Source organism: Pristiophorus japonicus, chromosome 16 (assembly GCF_044704955.1).
Source record: "Pristiophorus japonicus isolate sPriJap1 chromosome 16, sPriJap1.hap1, whole genome shotgun sequence".
NCBI lineage: Eukaryota > Metazoa > Chordata > Chondrichthyes > Pristiophoridae > Pristiophorus > Pristiophorus japonicus.
This window is the reverse complement of record NC_091992.1, coordinates 79,608,284-79,628,195: the sequence shown is the minus strand read 5'-3', so window position 1 is coordinate 79,628,195 and position 19,912 is coordinate 79,608,284. Positions and strand designations below refer to the sequence as shown.

General features: G+C 45.0%; 1 protein-coding gene across 6 annotated transcripts in view; it reads right to left on the bottom strand.

Annotated features, from left to right (window-relative positions):
* The window catches only part of tmem94 (transmembrane protein 94), a 168,550-nt gene that overhangs the window by 8,430 nt on the left and 140,208 nt on the right, over nucleotides 1-19,912 (bottom strand). For 5 of the 6 annotated variants that reach the window (XM_070857485.1, XM_070857484.1, XM_070857482.1 and 2 more), the window contains 5 exons: nucleotides 14,520-14,601; nucleotides 11,570-11,715; nucleotides 5,676-5,770; nucleotides 2,247-2,340; nucleotides 428-598 (listed from right to left, as the gene is read on the bottom strand). In XM_070857485.1, coding sequence (XP_070713586.1) covers nucleotides 428-598; nucleotides 2,247-2,340; nucleotides 5,676-5,770; nucleotides 11,570-11,715; nucleotides 14,520-14,601 — 588 coding nt within the window. Of the gene's footprint in view, nucleotides 1-427; nucleotides 599-2,246; nucleotides 2,341-5,675; nucleotides 5,771-11,569; nucleotides 11,716-14,519; nucleotides 14,602-19,912 lie in introns of those variants that run through there. The other variant, XM_070857487.1, reaches the window with a different exon arrangement.

Genomic DNA, 19,912 nt, shown 5'->3' with positions numbered 1-19,912 from the left:
AGAAGAATGGGTAGAAAAGATTAAGTTCAAGTGAGGTGGGGGGGGGGGGGGGGGGAGGGGAAGAAAGAATTTTAATAAAAGGGCCAGGGAGCCACCCCAGGACACTGCTGTGTCCTGTAGGAGTGGGACTAACCCAGGACATTGCAGCATCCCGTGGCTGCCCCAGGGGATCCAAGAAGATCGGTATCGTATACTTTGGTGATGAATTAATGCTGAAAATTGTCTTGGCTTCAGAAAAAGTACGAATGAGATTTTTATCAATTTATTATAAAAATTCAACAGGAGATTAAGTTTTTTTTTTAAATCACGCCTTTAAGGCTAGCTTTTTTTAACCTCAGGTGAAAGTCCCCAACTTACTGTGGTTATAGGCTAGCAACGGGCCTCGGAGGCAGCAGCCTCTTAACTCCTTGTAAGCTTGTGCACTTACCTAATTTCATGTAACTTGACCAGTTCATTGACAAACACCACTAGGATGACAGACAGGAAACCGAGGAGCCAGGAGATTAATGGGATATCCTGCAGGTCAAAGGTCAAAGGGGTGTCCGTATTCTTCCATAGTTTTAAATCCACCACCACCAGTATGATTTGGCCCACTAACCTGGAGATTACAAGCAACAAGGGAAACTGGTTTAATAGCAGACTAAGTCAGGCTCATGAGTCCATCTGCTCTCCGACAGTCAATGGCAAGACCATTGTGCCATCATGTAAGATTACACAGAATTTTACAGCACAGAAACAGACCATTCAGCCCAACAGGTCTATGCCAGGGTTTATGTTACACATAGGCCTCCTCTCACCTACTTAATCTAACCCCATCAACATATCCTTCTATTCCTTTCTCCTTAATGTACTTAGCTAGTTTCCCCTTAAATGCATCTGTGTTATTCACCCCAACCATTCCCTGTAGCAGCGAGTTCTACATTCTCACCACTCTGAGAAAAGAAGTTTCTCCTGAATTATTAATTGGATTTAGGAGTCTATTTATGGCCCCTAGTTTTGGACTCCCCCACAAGTGGAAACATCTTCTCTACACCTACCCAATCAAACCCCTTCATTATTTTAAAGACCTCTATCAATGGTCTCTGAATATTCTTCCCCCTGAATTTTTCTCCTCAAGACATAAACTCTTACCAGGTACCATTCTAAAGGACAGATCCTCACCTAAGTGACTATTCTTCATGAATAGGGAAACACAGCAATTGTTAACAAACCATCAACAGTAGGGGTGGAGGCAAATCAGTCTCAGCCTGATTTTGCCCACATACATGCCATATTTTATGGGCGTCACAGGATCATGACCAGAAGTGGGAAACCAAGGTGATTTTCAGTCTCCTCACTAGTCTAGAAGGACAGCGACCACTTGTAGCCCCTCCTGCTGCCTTGGGTGCGATCGGCTAATTCGTCCAAGGGCAGTAATTAAACCTGGATCCTTCCTGCTACGTCCAGCTCAGTGCCACACTGCGCAGCCATTGGAAAAGCCTCTGTGAATATATTTTGCAAGTTTAAGTTAATGTACAATAAGGAATACCACTTCCCCCCTGCCACATCACTACTCTGTGCTGGTGCTGAAACCCAGAATCTTGTGCCATATGCAGAGAGAGTCCATGTTTCCAGCGGTCATCCAGAATCGCAATGCCAGTTAAAACTCGACAATGTTCAGACTGAGCAAAGGAGTTGGGTGGTTTTAAGCTGTATCTCACTCCTCATTACCCTCACATGGTTAGAAACCTCCTGAATCTCAAGGTTTTCAACTTGCATTACATAACATTATAGAAACAAAAGGGAGACAAATTTAGCCATTTATCTTCTAATAAGATCTTACCACAGTACAGTAAATGGGTGATATAAATTAGCTTTTTTCCTTACTGAATGAAAATTGCTAACACATTTAGATAAATTCTCAAAGTGCAGAGTTGTACAGTAATTAAGGCATAGAGATTGATAGATGTTTGGATATTAAGAGATTCAAGGAATATGAGAATAGTGCTGGCAAGTGGAGTTGAGGTAGAAGATCAGCCATGATCTCATTGAATGGTGGAGTAGGCTTGAGGGGCCGAATGGCCTACTTCTGCTTCATGTTCTTATGTAGTGGGCAGAATGGAGGGAGCTTTACCTTGCACTATATGCCCTCTGGTAGTGCTGGATGGGACATAGAAGGGGGAATCTTCACTCTGCATCTAACCACAGCTATATCTTACCTGGAGTTGTGTTCAGGTTGTAAAGTGCTCTAATCCGGCGATACTTACACTACAGGTAGAGTGAGGCACCACCATAAGTTGCTGAAAGGGCTTTTCCTCCACAGTGTTTTGGATCGATGGACATGGCTGATGGAGATGCATACTGCAACCAAGAAATACTAAATTAGCAACTAATACGTATATCTATTTAGGCACTATCTGTACAAAGTAGATAAGTTCTGTACTTGTAGCTTGGGCAAAAGTAGAAGCACAGATTAAGAAGGATCTGAAGTGTAAAACAGAACCACGGTCTACTTTCTGCACAGTTAGTGCTGATGCTGAACACTCCCTGGGCACTATAAAGGTCAAGTAGGTTGCTTCACGACTGTGTAGTTTATATGGTCAAACCTTAGGATTGTTTGATGTTTATGGTTCCCCCACAAACCGCTGGGCGGGCTGGCTAGCAACAGGACCGGAAGAGCGGGTAGAGATGAGGGAGACGGTCGAGTTTGCCCTCACTCTAGTATCCAAGCTGCGGACATGCAGCTCAGCTGCCTGGTGCTCTGCTGGAGGTTGGAGGATGGCATGCAGCACACAATACGAACCAAGGGTGGGGGCTAGACCAACAAAGTAGAGGACACAGGAGCCTCCAAAAATAATAACTCATGATTGACAGTCGCTAATGAGTTGTGGAATAATTCAACTGTACTGTAGGGTAGACGGGTTTACTTGCTAGGTTTATGATACGAAGCGTGATGGTTATGGCTGGTAGCCTGGTGTATTTTACAGGTGGGCGCGATGTGCTGTATGAACACAGTAGCAGTAAATAGATCGGTGAATGAGTCACTGATGGATGAGTTTGGAGATCTCCCAATCTTTCGCTAACAATGGATGCACATGTGGGTTTAATTTCCTTAGCGGCTACTTTCAGGAGACTGGCTGACGTGGTCGCCTCCTCAGATGTCTGAATCGCAAGGCTCAGAAATGATGGGCCGCACCGACAGCAGTGTGAGGAGCAGTCTGGGGCCGGGCCACCTATATTTCCAGCTACAAGACATGTGGTCACCAGCAAAAGGAGGTGAGGGAATAAGAACAGAAAAAGTACACTTTTTTCCCCCAAATACACAGAAGAATGTCCATTTCATCTGTGCTATTTCAAAGTCAGTCTTAACCCATGTATTAAAATAGCAGAGAGGAATTTGCACAAATGCATTACCCAATGTGTTAACAGGAGTGCACAGAGGAAATTCTAAATCTGGCTTCTTGGGCATGCCTGATTTTCATCACTCAACCATTGATGGCTGTGCCTTCAGCTGCCAAGCCCCTAAAGCTCTGGAATTTCCTCCCTAAACCTCTCCAGCTCTCTTTATTCTTTTGATATTTTCCTTAGAACCTCCTTCTTTGACTAAGCTTTTGGTCATCTGCCCTATCTCATGTGGCTCAGTGTCAAATTTTGTCTGACAACGCTCCGATGATTTCGCCGTGGGACGATTTACCACGTTAAAGGTGCTATATAAAATTCAAGTTATTGTTGAAATGAAACCCAATAAATTTGTTGTAATGTTAGAACGATTCTAGAAGAACAGGAATGTTTGCAGTGCTGTGGGTGTATTCTGTCTGTAGTTTTGCAAGATGATAAACACATGGGCAACCATTCATTATCAAGGAGTCTAATATCCTAATTAACAAGTAGTTTTCATAACTAGTTGAAACTTCATGCAAATGAGTTTAGTATCATTATGATGGGGGAAGACAGGTCAAATGGCATCATCACAGTAAAGTTAGATTGTTAACTGGTGCCTAAATACACAGGTAGGTACAAAGCCTAATGATTAAACTCATCTGTTCAATAATGGAATATTGCACAACCTACTCCTAACCCATGCAAAGCATTTTTTTAAACAAACAAATTAAACACCAATTGTGCGCGATTCCACCCCCTCCAACCACACCCGCTTTCTTTTGCGAGCTACTTGTGGCCAGACATCGCATTACAGCTTAGTATTGCCCCCACCCTTTCCAAACCACCATCACTGCGGCTCTCATTTCTGAGCCTTGCCAGCCAGAATTCGGGTTAGAATCTGCACAGTAGGAATTGCTACTGTTATGCTTGTACCCTGCAACTGTTGAAGCTGCACCGAGTGTACTCAGCATGAACCCAACATTTGGAAGTTTCGTTCAGGACAGCCAATGCCCAACGGAAGCAGCTCTGATTCAAGCCACACGCCATCTCCCATTATGCATTGTCTTGCTCTGAAGCTTGCTCTACAGCTCAATTAAACACTGGCGTCTTAACTGCTCAGGATAATTAGATAGATTTAATCCGCTGGCAAATTCTACCCGCAGACAGCAGCAGACTTTCGTCTAAATAAGAGAACTTTTTATCTCTAAGTGCTGAGTGATCAAACATGCTATGACACAAGAATCTGTAAATGGTCTTTTTATCCTACACTCTATAGAACCTTTGATCCAAGCACACCGCCTCTGGGCAAACCAATTCAATTTAGTGCGATCTGAATTAACCTAGACGGCAGTTCCCCCCCACCCCCCACTGAACAGGAATAATTTATGCAATCAATGCTCTGACTAGTACTTAAAAGGTTCATCAAGAACATTTTGGCAGAGAATCTTCACAAACCATTGCAACAGCCTTTCCTTTCATAATTCAAACCATTTAGAAAATCACGTTTCTTTTTTCACCTTCGCCTCCAGTTAGATCGCCTGAAGCCACCTGCTTGTGCCCAGCCTTGGGGCAATACCACCGAGGGGCTCAGAGAGGAATTCATATCCCTTGATCCCCTTAAAATTCAAAAATCTATCAATCTCTGTCTTGAATATATACTCAACGACTGAGCCGCCACAGCCCTTTAGGGTAGAGAATTCCAAAGATTCACCACCCTCTGAGTAAAGAAGTTTCTGCTCATCTCAGTCCGAAATGGCCGACCCCTTATTGAGAAACTGTGACCCCTGGTTCTAGACTCCCCAGCCAGAGGAAACATCCTCCCTGCATCTACTTGGTTAAGTCCTGTAAGAATTTTGTTTGTTTCAATGAGATCACCTCTCATTCTTCTAAACTCTACCGAATATAGGCCGAGTCTACTCAATCTCTCCTTATTGGACAATCCCCTCATCTCAGGAATCAGTGTGATGAACCTTCATTGCACTCCCTCCGTGACAAGTATATCCTTCCTTAGGTAAGGAGACCAAAATGGTGCACAATACTCCAGACCAACCACCGTTGCCTAGTTACCCAATAAACCTAGCTGTGCAACTTTGCAGATATTTAGCGGTTTGAGTACAGAAACTAGGCAGCATCTGGTGAGTGACAAGGAAACACCTTCTTACAATCACATTGTAATCAGGGCAGTTACCAATTCTAGAAGGAAAGTGGATTGAGCGAGGCAGATTTGCTGCTGCGGCACCACAATAGAACCCCGTTATGTACTGGTGTAAGAAACGGGGCTATTTCGCTTCCAAAGAATGTTTGGCTTCTCTTACCTGTGTGTAGAACAATGAAACAGGCCATCACTTTCTGAGCCAGCAACAACCCATTGGAATAATTGTCGAACCACATGGATGCTCCCTCTGCAGAACTAAAACAAATCATACCATCAGCCCATGGCTATGTGGCCTTTCAATCATTTCAAATCCCTCCCAACCCCCAACCCCACTGTGCAGGGAGAGCGTAGCAATTGCAGTTGAAGGGAGCTCTCCCTCCTGGTTAGCGTGTACCTGGATTATGCTGGCAATTGCCCACACTGCCAGGGTTGAGATTGGTAACCCAAGATGTGGGAGTTTATAAGTCTGAAACCCATGTCTCATCACTTGTGGGTTAGAGCATCTCAGATATATTCCAGCACTTCCGCTTACTTCTACATGGCCTCCTTCAGTCTTGGTCATTGCTCATACTGGATCACACTATTCTATTCCTGGTGAGGCTGGTGAACAATGCTGGTACCGTGTGCCGTGTTCCAGCGGTTATTCTTTAGGTGTGAGACTAGAGAGTGTGAGCAGGCTATAGGTCTGGGATTGGAGGGCGGAATATCATACCCTGTCTTTTAACCCTTTCTTAGTTGAGGCCACCTGTACAATGACTTTGACTATGATCAGCACAGACTGAGCATCAACCCCAAGATCGTGATGCTATGCATGGCCCAGTGCCACACCATGTGAATTTGGGAGTTGGCTGTACAGACAAGCTTGAGCAGAATTTTTACATTGTTGATGGCTCTGGGATCAACTATTGCTTGTTGATGGACCCAACGCTGGCAACTGAGCACCGCTTTCTGACTTTACGACCTAATATGGCCTAGCCACAGTCCTGCTGCTAGTGAGGAAACCACTTGCGTTGTCACTGGGCGTATTTTAACACGTTGATACCAAGAAAATCGTGCAATGCTTTAACGTGCAAATATGCCTCATGTGTGATCACTTTTAACTGCTCCTTCTGCAAGTGACAAACCTGCAGCCGCTTGTACTTAACCCTATTGGTACACAGCTCAAAGTAATCTCTCCAGACAGAACCCACATTTGGAAGGACAGGATCTAGAATTGTATTTCAGTGGGTTTCCCATACTTCACACATCCCACTGTGCTTTACGGTCGATACTGGTAAATACCTTTTGCAATTCAGCCTCCAAATACTTAAGAGTTGATAAATATTAAAGCCACTTTTTGCATTAAAATAAATTGTGGAAAGAATCTCCACAAAGTCTAAGTACAGTCAAAACTTTCTCTGTTGATTGAACAGTGCCACCTGTAGGACAACTACACATGGAACTGCACAGGGCCAGAGGCAGACGCTGTACGGATCCTTACATATGAAGCATTCCCTAGAGCATCAGCAGCTTGTTTTTTCAATCCCCATCATGAGAGTTTAAAACAAATGTCAAGGGAAAAAAAAATATAACTTCAAACATGTTCTACAAAGCAGATGTACATCAGAACTAAAGGTGGGGTCCTGAGCTCATTGAGTGAGGCTATCGCAGTTCATCTGAAAATTCTTTCCCATTCCATACTATACTTAATCTACATCTATATATAGTCACTTTTGTCAGGATAGAAAACTTTCCCCCACATAGACAATGTGCATTGTTGAGAAATGAACAGGTAAATGTGTATGGTTTGTGGTCCATTAATTGATTTATCACTATCTATTTCTTAAACTTAGTATCTGGTTAATGATTTGGGTGCATTTCAATCTAATTGTAACGATACATCTGGAAAGGTAAGGCTTTTGTTTCAGATGAAACGATATAGCCTCACTCAGTGGGCTCACCTTTAGTTCATTTTTTTTTATTCGTTCATGGGATGTGGGCATCGTTAGCAAGGCCAGCATTTTTTTTTTTTTAATTCGTAGCCAATCGTTCCAATTCTTTGTCAAATCACAAACGCCAGAGGTCACCTTGCACACATCAAGGATCACTCTGCGCCAATGCTCTTAGCCAAAAGGCCTAGAGCCACTGCACCGTTCCTGGAAGTACTGCAATACCAGGTTCGTGCCATGGAGGTGGATGGGTCAGGCCCCCCACACACCTCCGTGGAGGTGGATGGGTCAAGCCACCCCACCCAGCCGGCATTTATTGCCCATCCCCAATTGCCTTTGAGAAGGTGGTGGTGAGCTGCCTTCTTGAACTGCTGTAGTCCGTGTGGTGAAGGTGCTCCCACAGTGCTGTTAGGGAGGGAGTTCCAGGGCTTTGACCCAGCGACGATGAAGGAATGGTGTTATACTTCCAAGTCAGGATGGTGTGTGACTTGGAGGGGAACGTGGTTTTCCCATGCGCCTGCTGCCCTTGTCCTTCTAGGTGGTGTAGGTAGCAGGTTTAGGAGGTGCTGCTGAAGAAGCCTTGGCGAGTTGCTGCAGTGAATCTTGTAGACGGTACACACTGCAGCCGTGGCGCGCCGGTGGTGGAGGGAGTGAATGTTTAAGGTGGTGAATGGGGTGCCAGTCAAGCGGGCTGCTTTGTCCTGGATGGTGTCGAGCTTCTTGAGTGTTGTGGGAGCTGCACTCATCCAGGCAAGTGGAGAGAATTCCATCGCACTCCTGACTTGTGCCATGTAGATGGTGGAAAGGCTTTGGGAGGTGAGACACTCGTCGCAGAATACCCAGCCTCTTGTTGCCACAGTATTTATGTGGCTGGTCCAGTTAAGTTTCTGGTCAATGGTGATCCCCAGGATGTTGGTGGTGGTGGATTCGGCGATGGTAATGTCGTTGAATGTCAAGGGGCGGTGGTTGGACTCTCTTTTATTGGAGACAGTCATTGCCTGGCACTTGTGTGGTGTGAATGTTACTTGCCACTTATCAGCCCAAGCCTGAATGTCATCCAGATCTAGCTGCATGTGGGCATGGACTACTTCATTATCTGAGCAGTTGTGAATGGAACTGAACACTGTGCAATCATCAGCGAATATCCCCACTTCTGACCTAATGATGGAGGGAAGGTCATTGATGAAGCAGCTGAAGATGGTTGGGCCTGGGATACTGCCCTAAGGAACTCCTGCAGCGATGTCCTGGGGCTGTGATGATTGACCTCCAATCACCACAACCATCTTCCTTTGTTCTAGATTATGACTCCAGCCAGTGGAGAGTTTTCCCCTGATTCCCATTGACTTCAGTTTTACTAGGGCTCCTTGATGCCACACTTGTTCAAATGCTGCCTTGATGTCAGGGGCAGTCACTCTCACCTCACCTCTGGAATTCAGCTCTATTGTCCATGTTTGGAACAAGGCTTTAATGAGGTCTGGAGCCGAGTGGTCCTGGCAAAACTGAAACTGGGCATCGATGAGCAGGTTATTGGTGAGCAAGTGCAGCTTGATAGCACTGCTGATGACACCTTCCATCACTTTGCTGATGATTGAGAGTAGACCGATGGGGCGGTAATTGGCTGGATTGGATTTGTCCTGCTTTTGTGGACAGGACATACCTGGGCGGTTTTCCACATTGTCGGATAGATGCCAGTGTTGTAGCTGTACTGGAACAGCTTGGCTAGAGGCGCGGCTAGTTCTGGAGCACAAGTCTTCAGCACAACAGTCGGGATGTTGCCGCGGCCCATTGCCTTTGCTGTTTCCAGTGCGTGGAGTCAATCGGATTTACTGAAGACAGGCTTCTGTGATGGTGGGGACCTCAGGAGGAGGCCAATATGGATCATCCACTCGGCACTTGTGACTGAAGATGGTTGCAAACGCTTCAGCCTGGTCTTTTGCACTCACATGCTGGGCTCTGCCATCATTGAGGATGGTGATATCCATGGAGCCGCCTCCTCCCGTTAGTTGTTTAATGGTCCACCACCATTCACGAGTGGCCATGGCAGCAATGCAGAGCTTTGATCTGATCTAGTGAAGTGTAAAGGGAAATGACCAGAGAGCAGTACGCCTCGACTGAAACACTGAAAGGACTATATCTTCACTGTCTGATCCAATCATATCATAGACGGTCCCTTGAAGTGAGGATGACTTGCTTCCACGCCAAAAAGGGATGAGTTCACATGTGTTTCAACCAAGGACCTAATATTCCAGATTCCGAATTACATCGTGAAGGGTGGAAAATGCCTGTGGTTGGATTTTTTTTTTTAAAACGTGTGGCGGCCGTTGCACACCAGCCACACATGGGATCCTCGGCTGCATCTGTTGTGTGGAGAGTCAGGGCTATAATGCTGTCGGCCTGTCTTCAACCCATGCACCCTGTGAGCACCAACAGTGGGTACAAATCTGGATGATATGTTGATCAGGACTAAATTTAAAACACGACTTTTAATCCTCATTTATACCTTGGCCTCCAAAAATGAAATGGTGGGCATACGCAGTGTATCCTGCTTACCCTCTGCTCTTTATAAACGGTGCTTTGTAATATTGGAAGCACCCAGCTAAATCATTATCGTCTGCCTCTTATTCTCCATTCTCCGGCTGCTGTCCTCACTTTGTCCCACACAGGCTCCCAAGTTCTAGACTGCGACTTTGACCATCACGTAAATCCGAATGAACTATTTAATGCAGCTGGCACAAGCAAGGAGTTGGTGAGGCCACACCTGGAGTACTGCGTACAGTGTTGGTCTCCTTATTTAATATACTTGCATTGGAGGCAGTTCAGAGAAGGTTCATGAGGTCGATTCCAGAGATGAAGGGGCTGTCTTATGATGATAGGTTGAGCAGGTTGGGCCTGTACTCAATGGAGTTTAGAAGAATGAGAGGTGATCTTATTGAAACATATAAGATTCTGAGGGGGCTTGACAGGGTAGATGCAGGGAGGATGTTTCCCCTCGTGGGGGAATCTAGAACTAGGGAGCATAGTTTCGGAAATGAGGAGGAATTTCTTCCCTCAGAGGGTCGTGAATCTGTGGAATTCTCTACCCTAGAGAGCTGTGGAGGCTGGGTCATTGACTGTATTTAAGGTGGAGATAGACAGATTTTTGAATGACAAGGGTTATAGGGAGCAGGCAGGGAAGCAGAGTAGAGGCCAAGATCAGATCAGCCATGATCTTATTGAATGGCGGAGCAGGCTCGAGAGGCCAGATAGCCTACTCCTACTTCTTATATTCTTGTATTAAGATTTTAATTGGTAAAAAAGTCAAGAAGAATGCTGTAAATACACAGCGGGTAAGTCAGCATTTGAAAATGGAAGTGATAGGGTAAGGTTAAGAGTTCTTAACCCCTCTTCTCTGTTTGACAGACCAGCCAGCATGTTTGATTTTTATTTCATGTTGCTTTTGCACTTTATTTTTTCATTTCTTTGTTTTTTTATTCTGTCTTCTTGTTTGGAGCCCGGGCACATTCTGCCTTGGAGGATTGACAGCCACTTATTCCAGCCATGATAATGAATGAAGGGCATGCAGTTTGCCGAGATGGAAAGCATTTGAAGGGACCTATGCGAAAGCCTTAGTTAGCCCTTGCTCAGTGAGTAGTACTCTCTCACCTGTCAAGTCAGAAGGTTGTCGGTTCAAGTCCCAATGCAGAGACAAAAACTAAGCTGACACTCCGGTTCATTGCTGCACTGTTGGAGGTGCCGTCTTTCGCATGAGACGATAGTGCGAGGCCCTGTCTGCCCTCAGGTTGACATAAAAGATTCCATGGCACTATTTAGATGTGTTGTCCAATATTTATCCCTCAACCAACATCGCCAAAACAGATTATCTGGTCGTTATCTCATTGCTGTTTGTGGGAGCTTGCTGTGAGCAAATTGGCTGCCACGTTCCCTACATTACAACAGCGACTATACTTCAAAAGTACTTAACTGGCTATAAATCGCCATGGGACGTCCTGAGGTCACGCAAGGCGCCATATAAATGCAGTCTTTCTTCTGTGACGTTTTACTATGTTAAAGGCACGATATGAATACAAGTAGTTGTTGTTAGTACACAGCTGCTCCTGGAGCCAGTGGGGAACTGCCCCTCACTCACCTGTTCATTATGGACGAGCAGTTGGTAATGTTCAAGGAACTGGATTTTTTACAAAATTCCTGCAGCATAAACCCAAAGCAAACAAGGTAGGCAAAAATCGTGAGGCTGAACCTGATCAGGAAGCACACCAAAAAGTGCTGCTGAGTCTGCAGACAAGAACACAGACAATGTTATGAGCGTCTCAGAGATCAAGCGGATTGATATGTTCAGAGCAGTCTCAGTATTAGGATCACTTGTGTTTAATACTTCAAAAAAAAAGGAAGAATTATGTTCAGAGGAAGTGATTTGTTGTTATTTGACATCTTCCAAATGTTTACATCTATCCCGTGTGGTGTGACTTGTTAATTAAATGGTGCAGTTATAAAGTCTCAGGTTGGAATGATAATTCTGGTTTGTAAATGGAATAAGCAGCAGCAAATCATTTGCCCCGGTCACAATCAGTTTGCTAACCTTGTGTGTGACCGTTGAAACATATAAGATTATGAAGGGGCTTGACAAGGTGGATGCAGAGAGGATGTTTCCACTGATAGGGGTTCGAGAACTAGGGGGCATAATCTTAGAATGAGGGGCCGCCCATTTAAAACTGAGATGAGGAGGAATTTCTTCTTTGAGGGTTGTGAATCTGCGGAATTCGCTGCCTCAGAGAGCTGTGGAAGCTGGGACATTGAATAAATTTAAGACAGAGATAGATAGTTTCTTAACTGATAAGTTAATAAGGGGTTATGGGGAGTGGGCAGGGAAGTGGACCCGAGTCCATGATCGGATCAGCCATGATCGTATTAAATGGCAGAGCAGGCTTGACAGGTCGTATGGCCTACTCCTACCTCTTATGTTCTGGTAGTTCTCATTTAAATAAACAAAAACTTTTGTTTGCCCTGCCTACTCACCAAGTATGGCCATACGAAGATATGGAAGGCACAAGAGGAGACAATTAAGCCCATCCTGACCAAACAAGGCTGTAACCGTGTATACCATGGAATCGCCCACTACCGATGCGGGCTCCGGGAGAGGAAACACTGGTATCCAAGCCTTTAATTGCCTTAACCCTGAAGATTCAATTTTATTTGAATACTTCTCTGTAGACACTTTCTATTCAGATAGGGGATGAAATCTTCTATCTTTTCTCTGCATTTTCCTGAAATATTTGCCTATATGGTCTTTTATTTAAATGGGAGTTTCATATCAATCCTGAGATTTCCTCACTTTCCAGTAAAATTCCCAATTGGATTTGTAGACTGAAAATAGGGTAAATTTTGCTAATGATGACCCATTTGCAATGCATGCTGGGCAATCCCTCTCCGACTCCCCAAGGCAATCAAGCAAGGCTCTAAATCATTTTAATCCCAGCTAACTAGCAACTTACTCTACTTTGGAACTGTCCCCTTCTTTCGGGAACTTAAGTTTGATTTCACAGAACTTTAAGTGAATCCATACCCATTGCATATTTTGGCATTCTGCTCCAGAGGGCGATGACTGGGGAAATAAGCTTTTTCTGGTATTTAACCTAACTCTGTCTACTAATGTTGTTTCTCAAATAACTTACTTAACCTAGTCAAATCCCATCATAATTTTTAAAAAAAATCACCAACATAAAACATAAGCTTGTGTTTCTCCAATGTAAATAGTAATTCGAGAAGCCGATTCTCATAACTATCAGCTGTAAGGACAAGTACCTGCTGTGGCTCAGTGGGTAGCACACTCACCTCTGAGTCAGAGGATCGTGGGTTCAAGCCCCACTCCAGGAACTTGAGCACATAAATCTAGGCTTACACTCCAATGCAGTGCTGAGGGAGTGCTGCACTGTCAGAGATGCCATCTTTTGGACGAGACGTTAAATCAAGGCCTGGGTGGACGTAAAAGATCCTATTTCAAAGAGCAGGGGAGTTATCCCTGGTATCCTGGCCAATCTTTATCCCTCAATCCAGGTTATCTGGTTATTTTATCACATTGCTGTTTGTGGGAGTTTGCAGTGCGCAAATTGGCCGTCGCGTTTCCCACAATACAACAGTGACTACACTCCAATAAGTACTTTATTGGCTATAAAGCGCTTTGAGACGTCCTCCGGTTGTTGTGAAAGGCGCTATATAAATGCAAGTCTTGCTTTCTTTTACCATTCTGTTTATTCCCCTCAGTAGGTTCTATAGAGCCTCAATAATCCCTACCATGTGCAGGGAGCAAAACTGGAAACTAGGCCCAATCCTGTCCCCACCCAACATCCAAATGTCCGCGATGAAGGGTGGAAAGGCTGGCTGTAGTTTGCCCCAAAACTAGAGATACTGAATCATTGAGCAACAAGCCATCCTCGATCCCGAGGGACTGCTTATGATGATGAACTAGAATCAATCAACCCTGCACAGACCGGGGATTGAACCAGGACCTTCCCGGTCTGCTTGTCTCAGTTCTACATTGGGAGAGGTGTTTGCATCTATGAAGTTAGCCATTAAGGAAGGTCAGCACATATCCATTGGTTTTGATGCAGCATCGGTATAGCAGTGCAGTCTTAACAGTGGATTTAACCTGGGAGGGACCTTACAAAATAAAAAGCACCATGTTGCAGGCACATTTAGGAAAATGTGTTTTTAAACTAAACCAGCAGCATTCTCGTGAAACTGCTCACCGAATCAGAGGGTGTTTGTAAGGGGTGTGGTGGGACACCTTGAAGCGAGTGGATAACGGAAAAGCATTTATAGCTGAAGAATCAATCACGACAGATTTGCGCTGCGGACATGTTCCAAAGCAGGATGTGGGCGGTACACAAGATTTTGTAGATAAGGCAAATTAACAGAGATTTACACACAAAGCCAAATTCCAGATAATTATGTTCAATACAACATATGGCTAACCGTATAAACGCTCCCCTATTTTTAACGGGGAATGCTTCCAAGATTGGTAGCTCAGTCTCCTATCGTAAAATGCAGGCAGGGTCTTGCACCTTTCCAAGGAGTCTCACCTTTTTTGGAATGGATACAAAGTTTTTTCCCGTCGCCGCCGTCATCACAGAACTGTCTGGCGGTTTCATCAACAGAGCAACGCTGACGACAAAACAAAACTGACAATAAAATCACAGTTTGGGATGATGACTTTTTTGCTTGCTTATTTTCTAACACATTTAACCTCCACTGCCTCAACGCCACTGTTCGCACTCGAGAGTCTGTTGTAATTTTCTTAGCCCAGAGCGCATTTGGAGTTTGAAATAATTTCCATCTCGTCTGTATCACTCCTCAATCAAGGGTGCGGAACTGGAGCTACGGGTGGATTCACTCTGGAGCATGCACGATGCTGAGAATGATGTGAATAGCACATTTAGTGAGTTTGTCTTACCGTAGGGAAAGGGTACACAGCCAGATAGGGAATGGAAGACCAACAGGAAGAGCAGTGCAAGGAGGGTAGTGCAGGGGTCCCCTGCGGTCATCCCCCTGCAAAACAGATACACAGCTTTGGGTACTGTTGAGGGGGATGACTCATCAGGGGAGAGCAGCAGCAGCCAGGTTCATGGCACCGTGGCGGGCTCTGCTGCACAGGAGGGCAGGAAAAAGAGTGGGAGAGCGATAGTGATAGGGGATTCAATTGTAAGGGGAATAGATAGGTGTTTCTGCAGCCGCAACCGAGACTCCAGGATGGGATGTTGCCTCCCTGATGCAAGGGTCAAGGATGTCTCTGAGCAGGTGCAGGACATTCTGAAAAGGGAGGGTGAACAGCCAGTTGTCGTGGTGCATATAGGTACCAATGACAGAAGTAAAAAAATGGGATGGGGTCCTACGAGACGAATTCAGAGAGCTAGGAGTTAAATTAAAAAGTAGGACCTCAAAAGTAGTAACCTCAGGATTGCTACCAGTGCCACGTGCTAGTCAGAGTAGGAATCGCAGCATAGCTCAGATGAATACGTGGCTTGAGCAGTGGTGCAGCAGGGAGGGATTCAAATACCTGGGGCATTGGAACCGGTTCTGGGGGAGGTGGGACCAGTACAAACCGGATGGTCTGCACCTGGGCAGGACCGGAACCAATGTCCTCGGGGGAATGTTTGCTAGTGCTGTTGGTGAGGAGTTAAACTAATATGGCAGGGAGATGGGAACCAATGCAGGGAGACAGAGGGAAATAAAATGGAGACAGAAGCAAAAGACAGAAAGAAGAGTAAAAGTGGCGGGCAGAGAAACCCAAGGCAAAAAACAAAAAGGGCCATTTTACAACAAAATTTGAAAGGGTTAAAGTGTGTTAAAAAGGCAAGCCTGAAGGCTCTGTGCCTCAATGCGAGGTGTATTCGGAATAAGGTGGACGAATTAACTGTGCAGATAGCAGTTAACGGATACGATGTGGTTGGCATCACGGAGACATGGCTCCAGGGTGACCAAGGCTGGGAACTCAACATCCAAGGGTATTCAACATTTGGGAAGGATAGATAGAAAGGAAAAGGAAGTGGGGTGGCGTTGCTCGTTAAAGAGGAAATTAATGCAATTGTATGGAAAGACATTAGCTTGGATGATGTGGAATCGGTATGGGTGGAGCTACAGAATACCAAAGGGCAGAAAACGATAGTGGGAGTTGTGTACAGAGCTCCAAACAGTAGTATTGATGTTGGGGAGGGCATCAAACAGGAAATTAGGGGTGCATGCAATAAAGGTGCAGCAGTTATCATGGGTGACTTAAATATGCACATAGATTGGGCTAACCAAACTGGAAACAATACAGTGGAGGAAGATTTCCTGGAGTGCATAAGGGATGGTTTTCTAGACCAATATGTCGAGGAACCAACTAGGCGGGAGGCCATCTTAGACTGGGTGTTGTGTAATGAGAGAGGATTAATTAGCAATCTCGTTGTGCGAGGCCCCTTGGGGAAGAGTGACCATAATATGGTGGAATTCTGCATTAGGATGGAGAATGAAACAGTTAATTCAGAGACCATGGTCCAGAACTTAAAGAAGGGTAACTTTGAAAGTATGAGGCGTGAATTGGCTAGGATAGATTGGCAAATGATACTTAAGTGGTTGACAGTGGATGGGCAATGGCAGACATTTAGAGACCGCATGGATGAACTGCAACAATTGTACATCCCTGTCTGGCGTAAAAATTAAAAAGGGAAGGTAGCTTAACCGTGGCTATCAAGGGAAATCAGGGATAGTATTAAAGCCAAGGAAGTGGCATACAAATTGGCCGGAAATAGCAGCGAACCCGGGGACTGGGAGAAATTTAGAACTCAGCAGAGGACGACAAAGGGTTTGATTAGGACAGGGAAAATAGAGTACGAGAGGAAGCTTGCAGGGAACATTAAAATAGACTGCAAAAGCATCTATAGATATGTAGAGAAAAAGGTTAGTAAAGACAAACGTAGGTCCCCTGCAGTCAGAATCAGGAGAAGTCATAACGGGGAACAAATAAATGGCAGACCAATTGAACAAGTACTTTGGTTCGGTATTCACTAAGGAGGACACAAACAACCTTCCGGATATAAAAGGGGTCAGAGGGTCTAGTAAGAAGGAGGAACTGAGGGAAATCCTGAATAGTCAGAAAATTGTGTTGGGGAAATTGATGGGATTTAAGGCCGATAAATCCCCAGGGCCTGATGGACTGCATCCCAGAGTACTTAAGGAGGTGGCCTTGGAAATAGCGGATGCATTGACAGTCATTTTCCAACATTCCATAGACTCTGGATCAGTTCCTATGGAGTGGAGGGTAGCCAATGTAACCCCACTTTTTAAAAAAGGAGGGAGAGAGAAAATAGGGAATTATAGACCAGTCAGCCTGACATCAGTAGAGGGTAAAATGATGGAATCAATTATTAAGGATGACATAGCAGCGCATTTGGAAAGAGGTGACATGATAGGTCCAAGTCAGCATGGATTTGTGAAAGGGAAATCATGCTTGACAAATCTTCTGGAATTTTTTGAGGATGTTTCCAGTAAAGTGGACAAGGGAGAACCAGTTGATGTGGTGTATTTGGACTTTCAGAAGGCTTTCGACAAGATCCCACACAAGAGATTAATGTGCAAAGTTAAAGCATATGGGATTGGGGGTAGTGTGCTGACGTGGATTGAGAACTGGTTGTCAGACAGGAAGCAAAGAGTAGGAGTAAATGGGTACTTTTCAGAATGGCAGGCAGTGACTAGTGGGGTACCGCAAGATTCTGTGCTGGGGCCCCAGCTGTTTACATTGTACATTAATGATTTAGACGAGGGGATTAAATGTAGTATCTCCAAATTTGCAGATGACATTAAGTTGGGTGGCAGTGTGAGCTGCGAGGAGGATGCTATGAGGCTGCAGAGTGACTTGGATAGGTTAGGTGAGTGGGCAAATGCATGGCTGATGAAGTATAATGTGGATAAATGTGAGGTTATCCACTTTTATCTATTATCTGAATGGTGACAGATTAGGAAAAGGGGAGGTGCAACGAGACCTGGGTGTCATGGTACATCAGTCATTGAAGGTTGGCATGCAGGTACAGCAGGCGGTTAAGAAAGCAAATGGCATGTTGGCCTTCATAGCGAGGGGATTTGAGTACAGGGGCAGGGAGGTGTTACTACAGTTGTACAGGGCCTTGGTGAGGCCACACCTGGAGTATTGTGTACAGTTTTGGTCTCCTAACTTGAGGAAGGACATTCTTGCTATTGAGGAAGTGCAGCAAAGGTTCACCAGACTGATTCCCGGGATGGCGGGACTGACATATCAAGAAAGACTGGATCAACTGGGCTTGTGTTCATTGGAGTTCAGAAGAATGAGAGGGGATCTCATATAAACGTTTAAAATTCTGATGGGTTTAGACAGGTTAGATGCAGGAAGGATGTTCCCAATGTTGGACAAGTCCAGAACCAGGGGTCACAGTCTAAGGATAAGGGGTAAGCCATTTAGGACTGAGATGAGGAGAAACTTCTTCACCCAGAGAGTGGTGAACCTGTGGCATTCTCTACCACAGAAAGTTGTTGAAGCCAATTCACTAAATATATTCCTTAGTCCTTACTACTAGGGGGATCAAGGGGTATGGCGAGAAAGCAGGAATGGGGTACTGAAGTTGCATGTTCAGCCATGAACTCATTGAATGGTGGTGCAGGCTCCAAGGGCCGAATGGCCTACTCCTGCACCTATTTTCTAAGTCTATGTTTCTAAAAGATTGATGTTCGTGCGCAAAAAGTAGACAGTGCTCTCTGTTTCATTCCTGAATGTGGCAAACTCCCCAACTAGAGGACGGCGAGGAAAACAGCCAACCTCCCATCCCACAGAACGATGCAGAATCAACTAGTCTGCCCGCCAGTTCCAATGCCCATCCATCAGTCAATTTACTGGTTCTGTGGAGTTTTGGTTCTGAACATAGGAACAGGAGTAGGCCATACATTCCCTCAAGCCTATTCTGTAATTCAAGTTTTTCATGGCTGATCATCTTTAACTCCATTGATCCGCCTTGGCTCGCTAACCCTTAAGGCTCTTAACGAACAAAAACCTTTCAATCTCAGTTTTGAAATTTTCAATTGATGCCCCCCAGCCTCAACAGCTTTTTGGGGGAGAGTTTACCAGATTTCCACTACTCTTAATGCGAAGAAATGCTTCCTGACCTCACCCCTGAATGGCCCAGCTCTAATTTTAAGTCTATGTCCCCGTGTCTGGAGGCCCACCAGAGGAAATAGTTTCTCTCTATCCATCCAATCCTTTAATTATCTTAAACGCCTCAATTAGATCACCCCTTGATCTTTGACACTCCAGGAAATACAAGCCTAATCTATACAACCTATCCTCAGAATTTAACCCTTTTAGCCCCCATACCATTCTGGTGAATTTGCACTGCTCCCCTTCCAAGGCCAATATATCCTCCCTGAGGTGCAGTGCCTAGAACTGAATGGAGTACTCCAGATGCGGTCTAACCAGAGCTCGATACAACTGCAGCTAACGTCAATGCGTGATTGGTGCTGTGTCTGTACGTGTTTATACGCGACCTACAGGCCTCTATATCACACAACAAACTTACCCACAAAGTCAAAAAGCTCAGACACTTAACAACAGCTTGTATTTATATAGCGCCTTTAACATCGTTAAACATCCCCAAGGCGCTTCACAGGAGCATTATAAAATAAAATTTGACACTGAGCCACATAAGGATATATTAGGGTAAAGAAGCAGGGTTTAAGGTGCGTTTTAAAAGGAGGAGAGAGACATGGAGAGGCTGAGTGGTTTAGGCAGGGAATTCCAGAGCTTAGGGCCTTGGCAGCTGAGGGCACTGCCACCAATGGAGAAGCGATTAAAATCAGGGTTGCTCAAGAGGCCAGAATTAGAGGAGTGCAGATAGCTGGGAGGGTTGAGAGTCTGGAGGAGGTTAGAAATAGGGAGGGGCAAGGACAATGGAGGGATTTGAAAACAAGGATG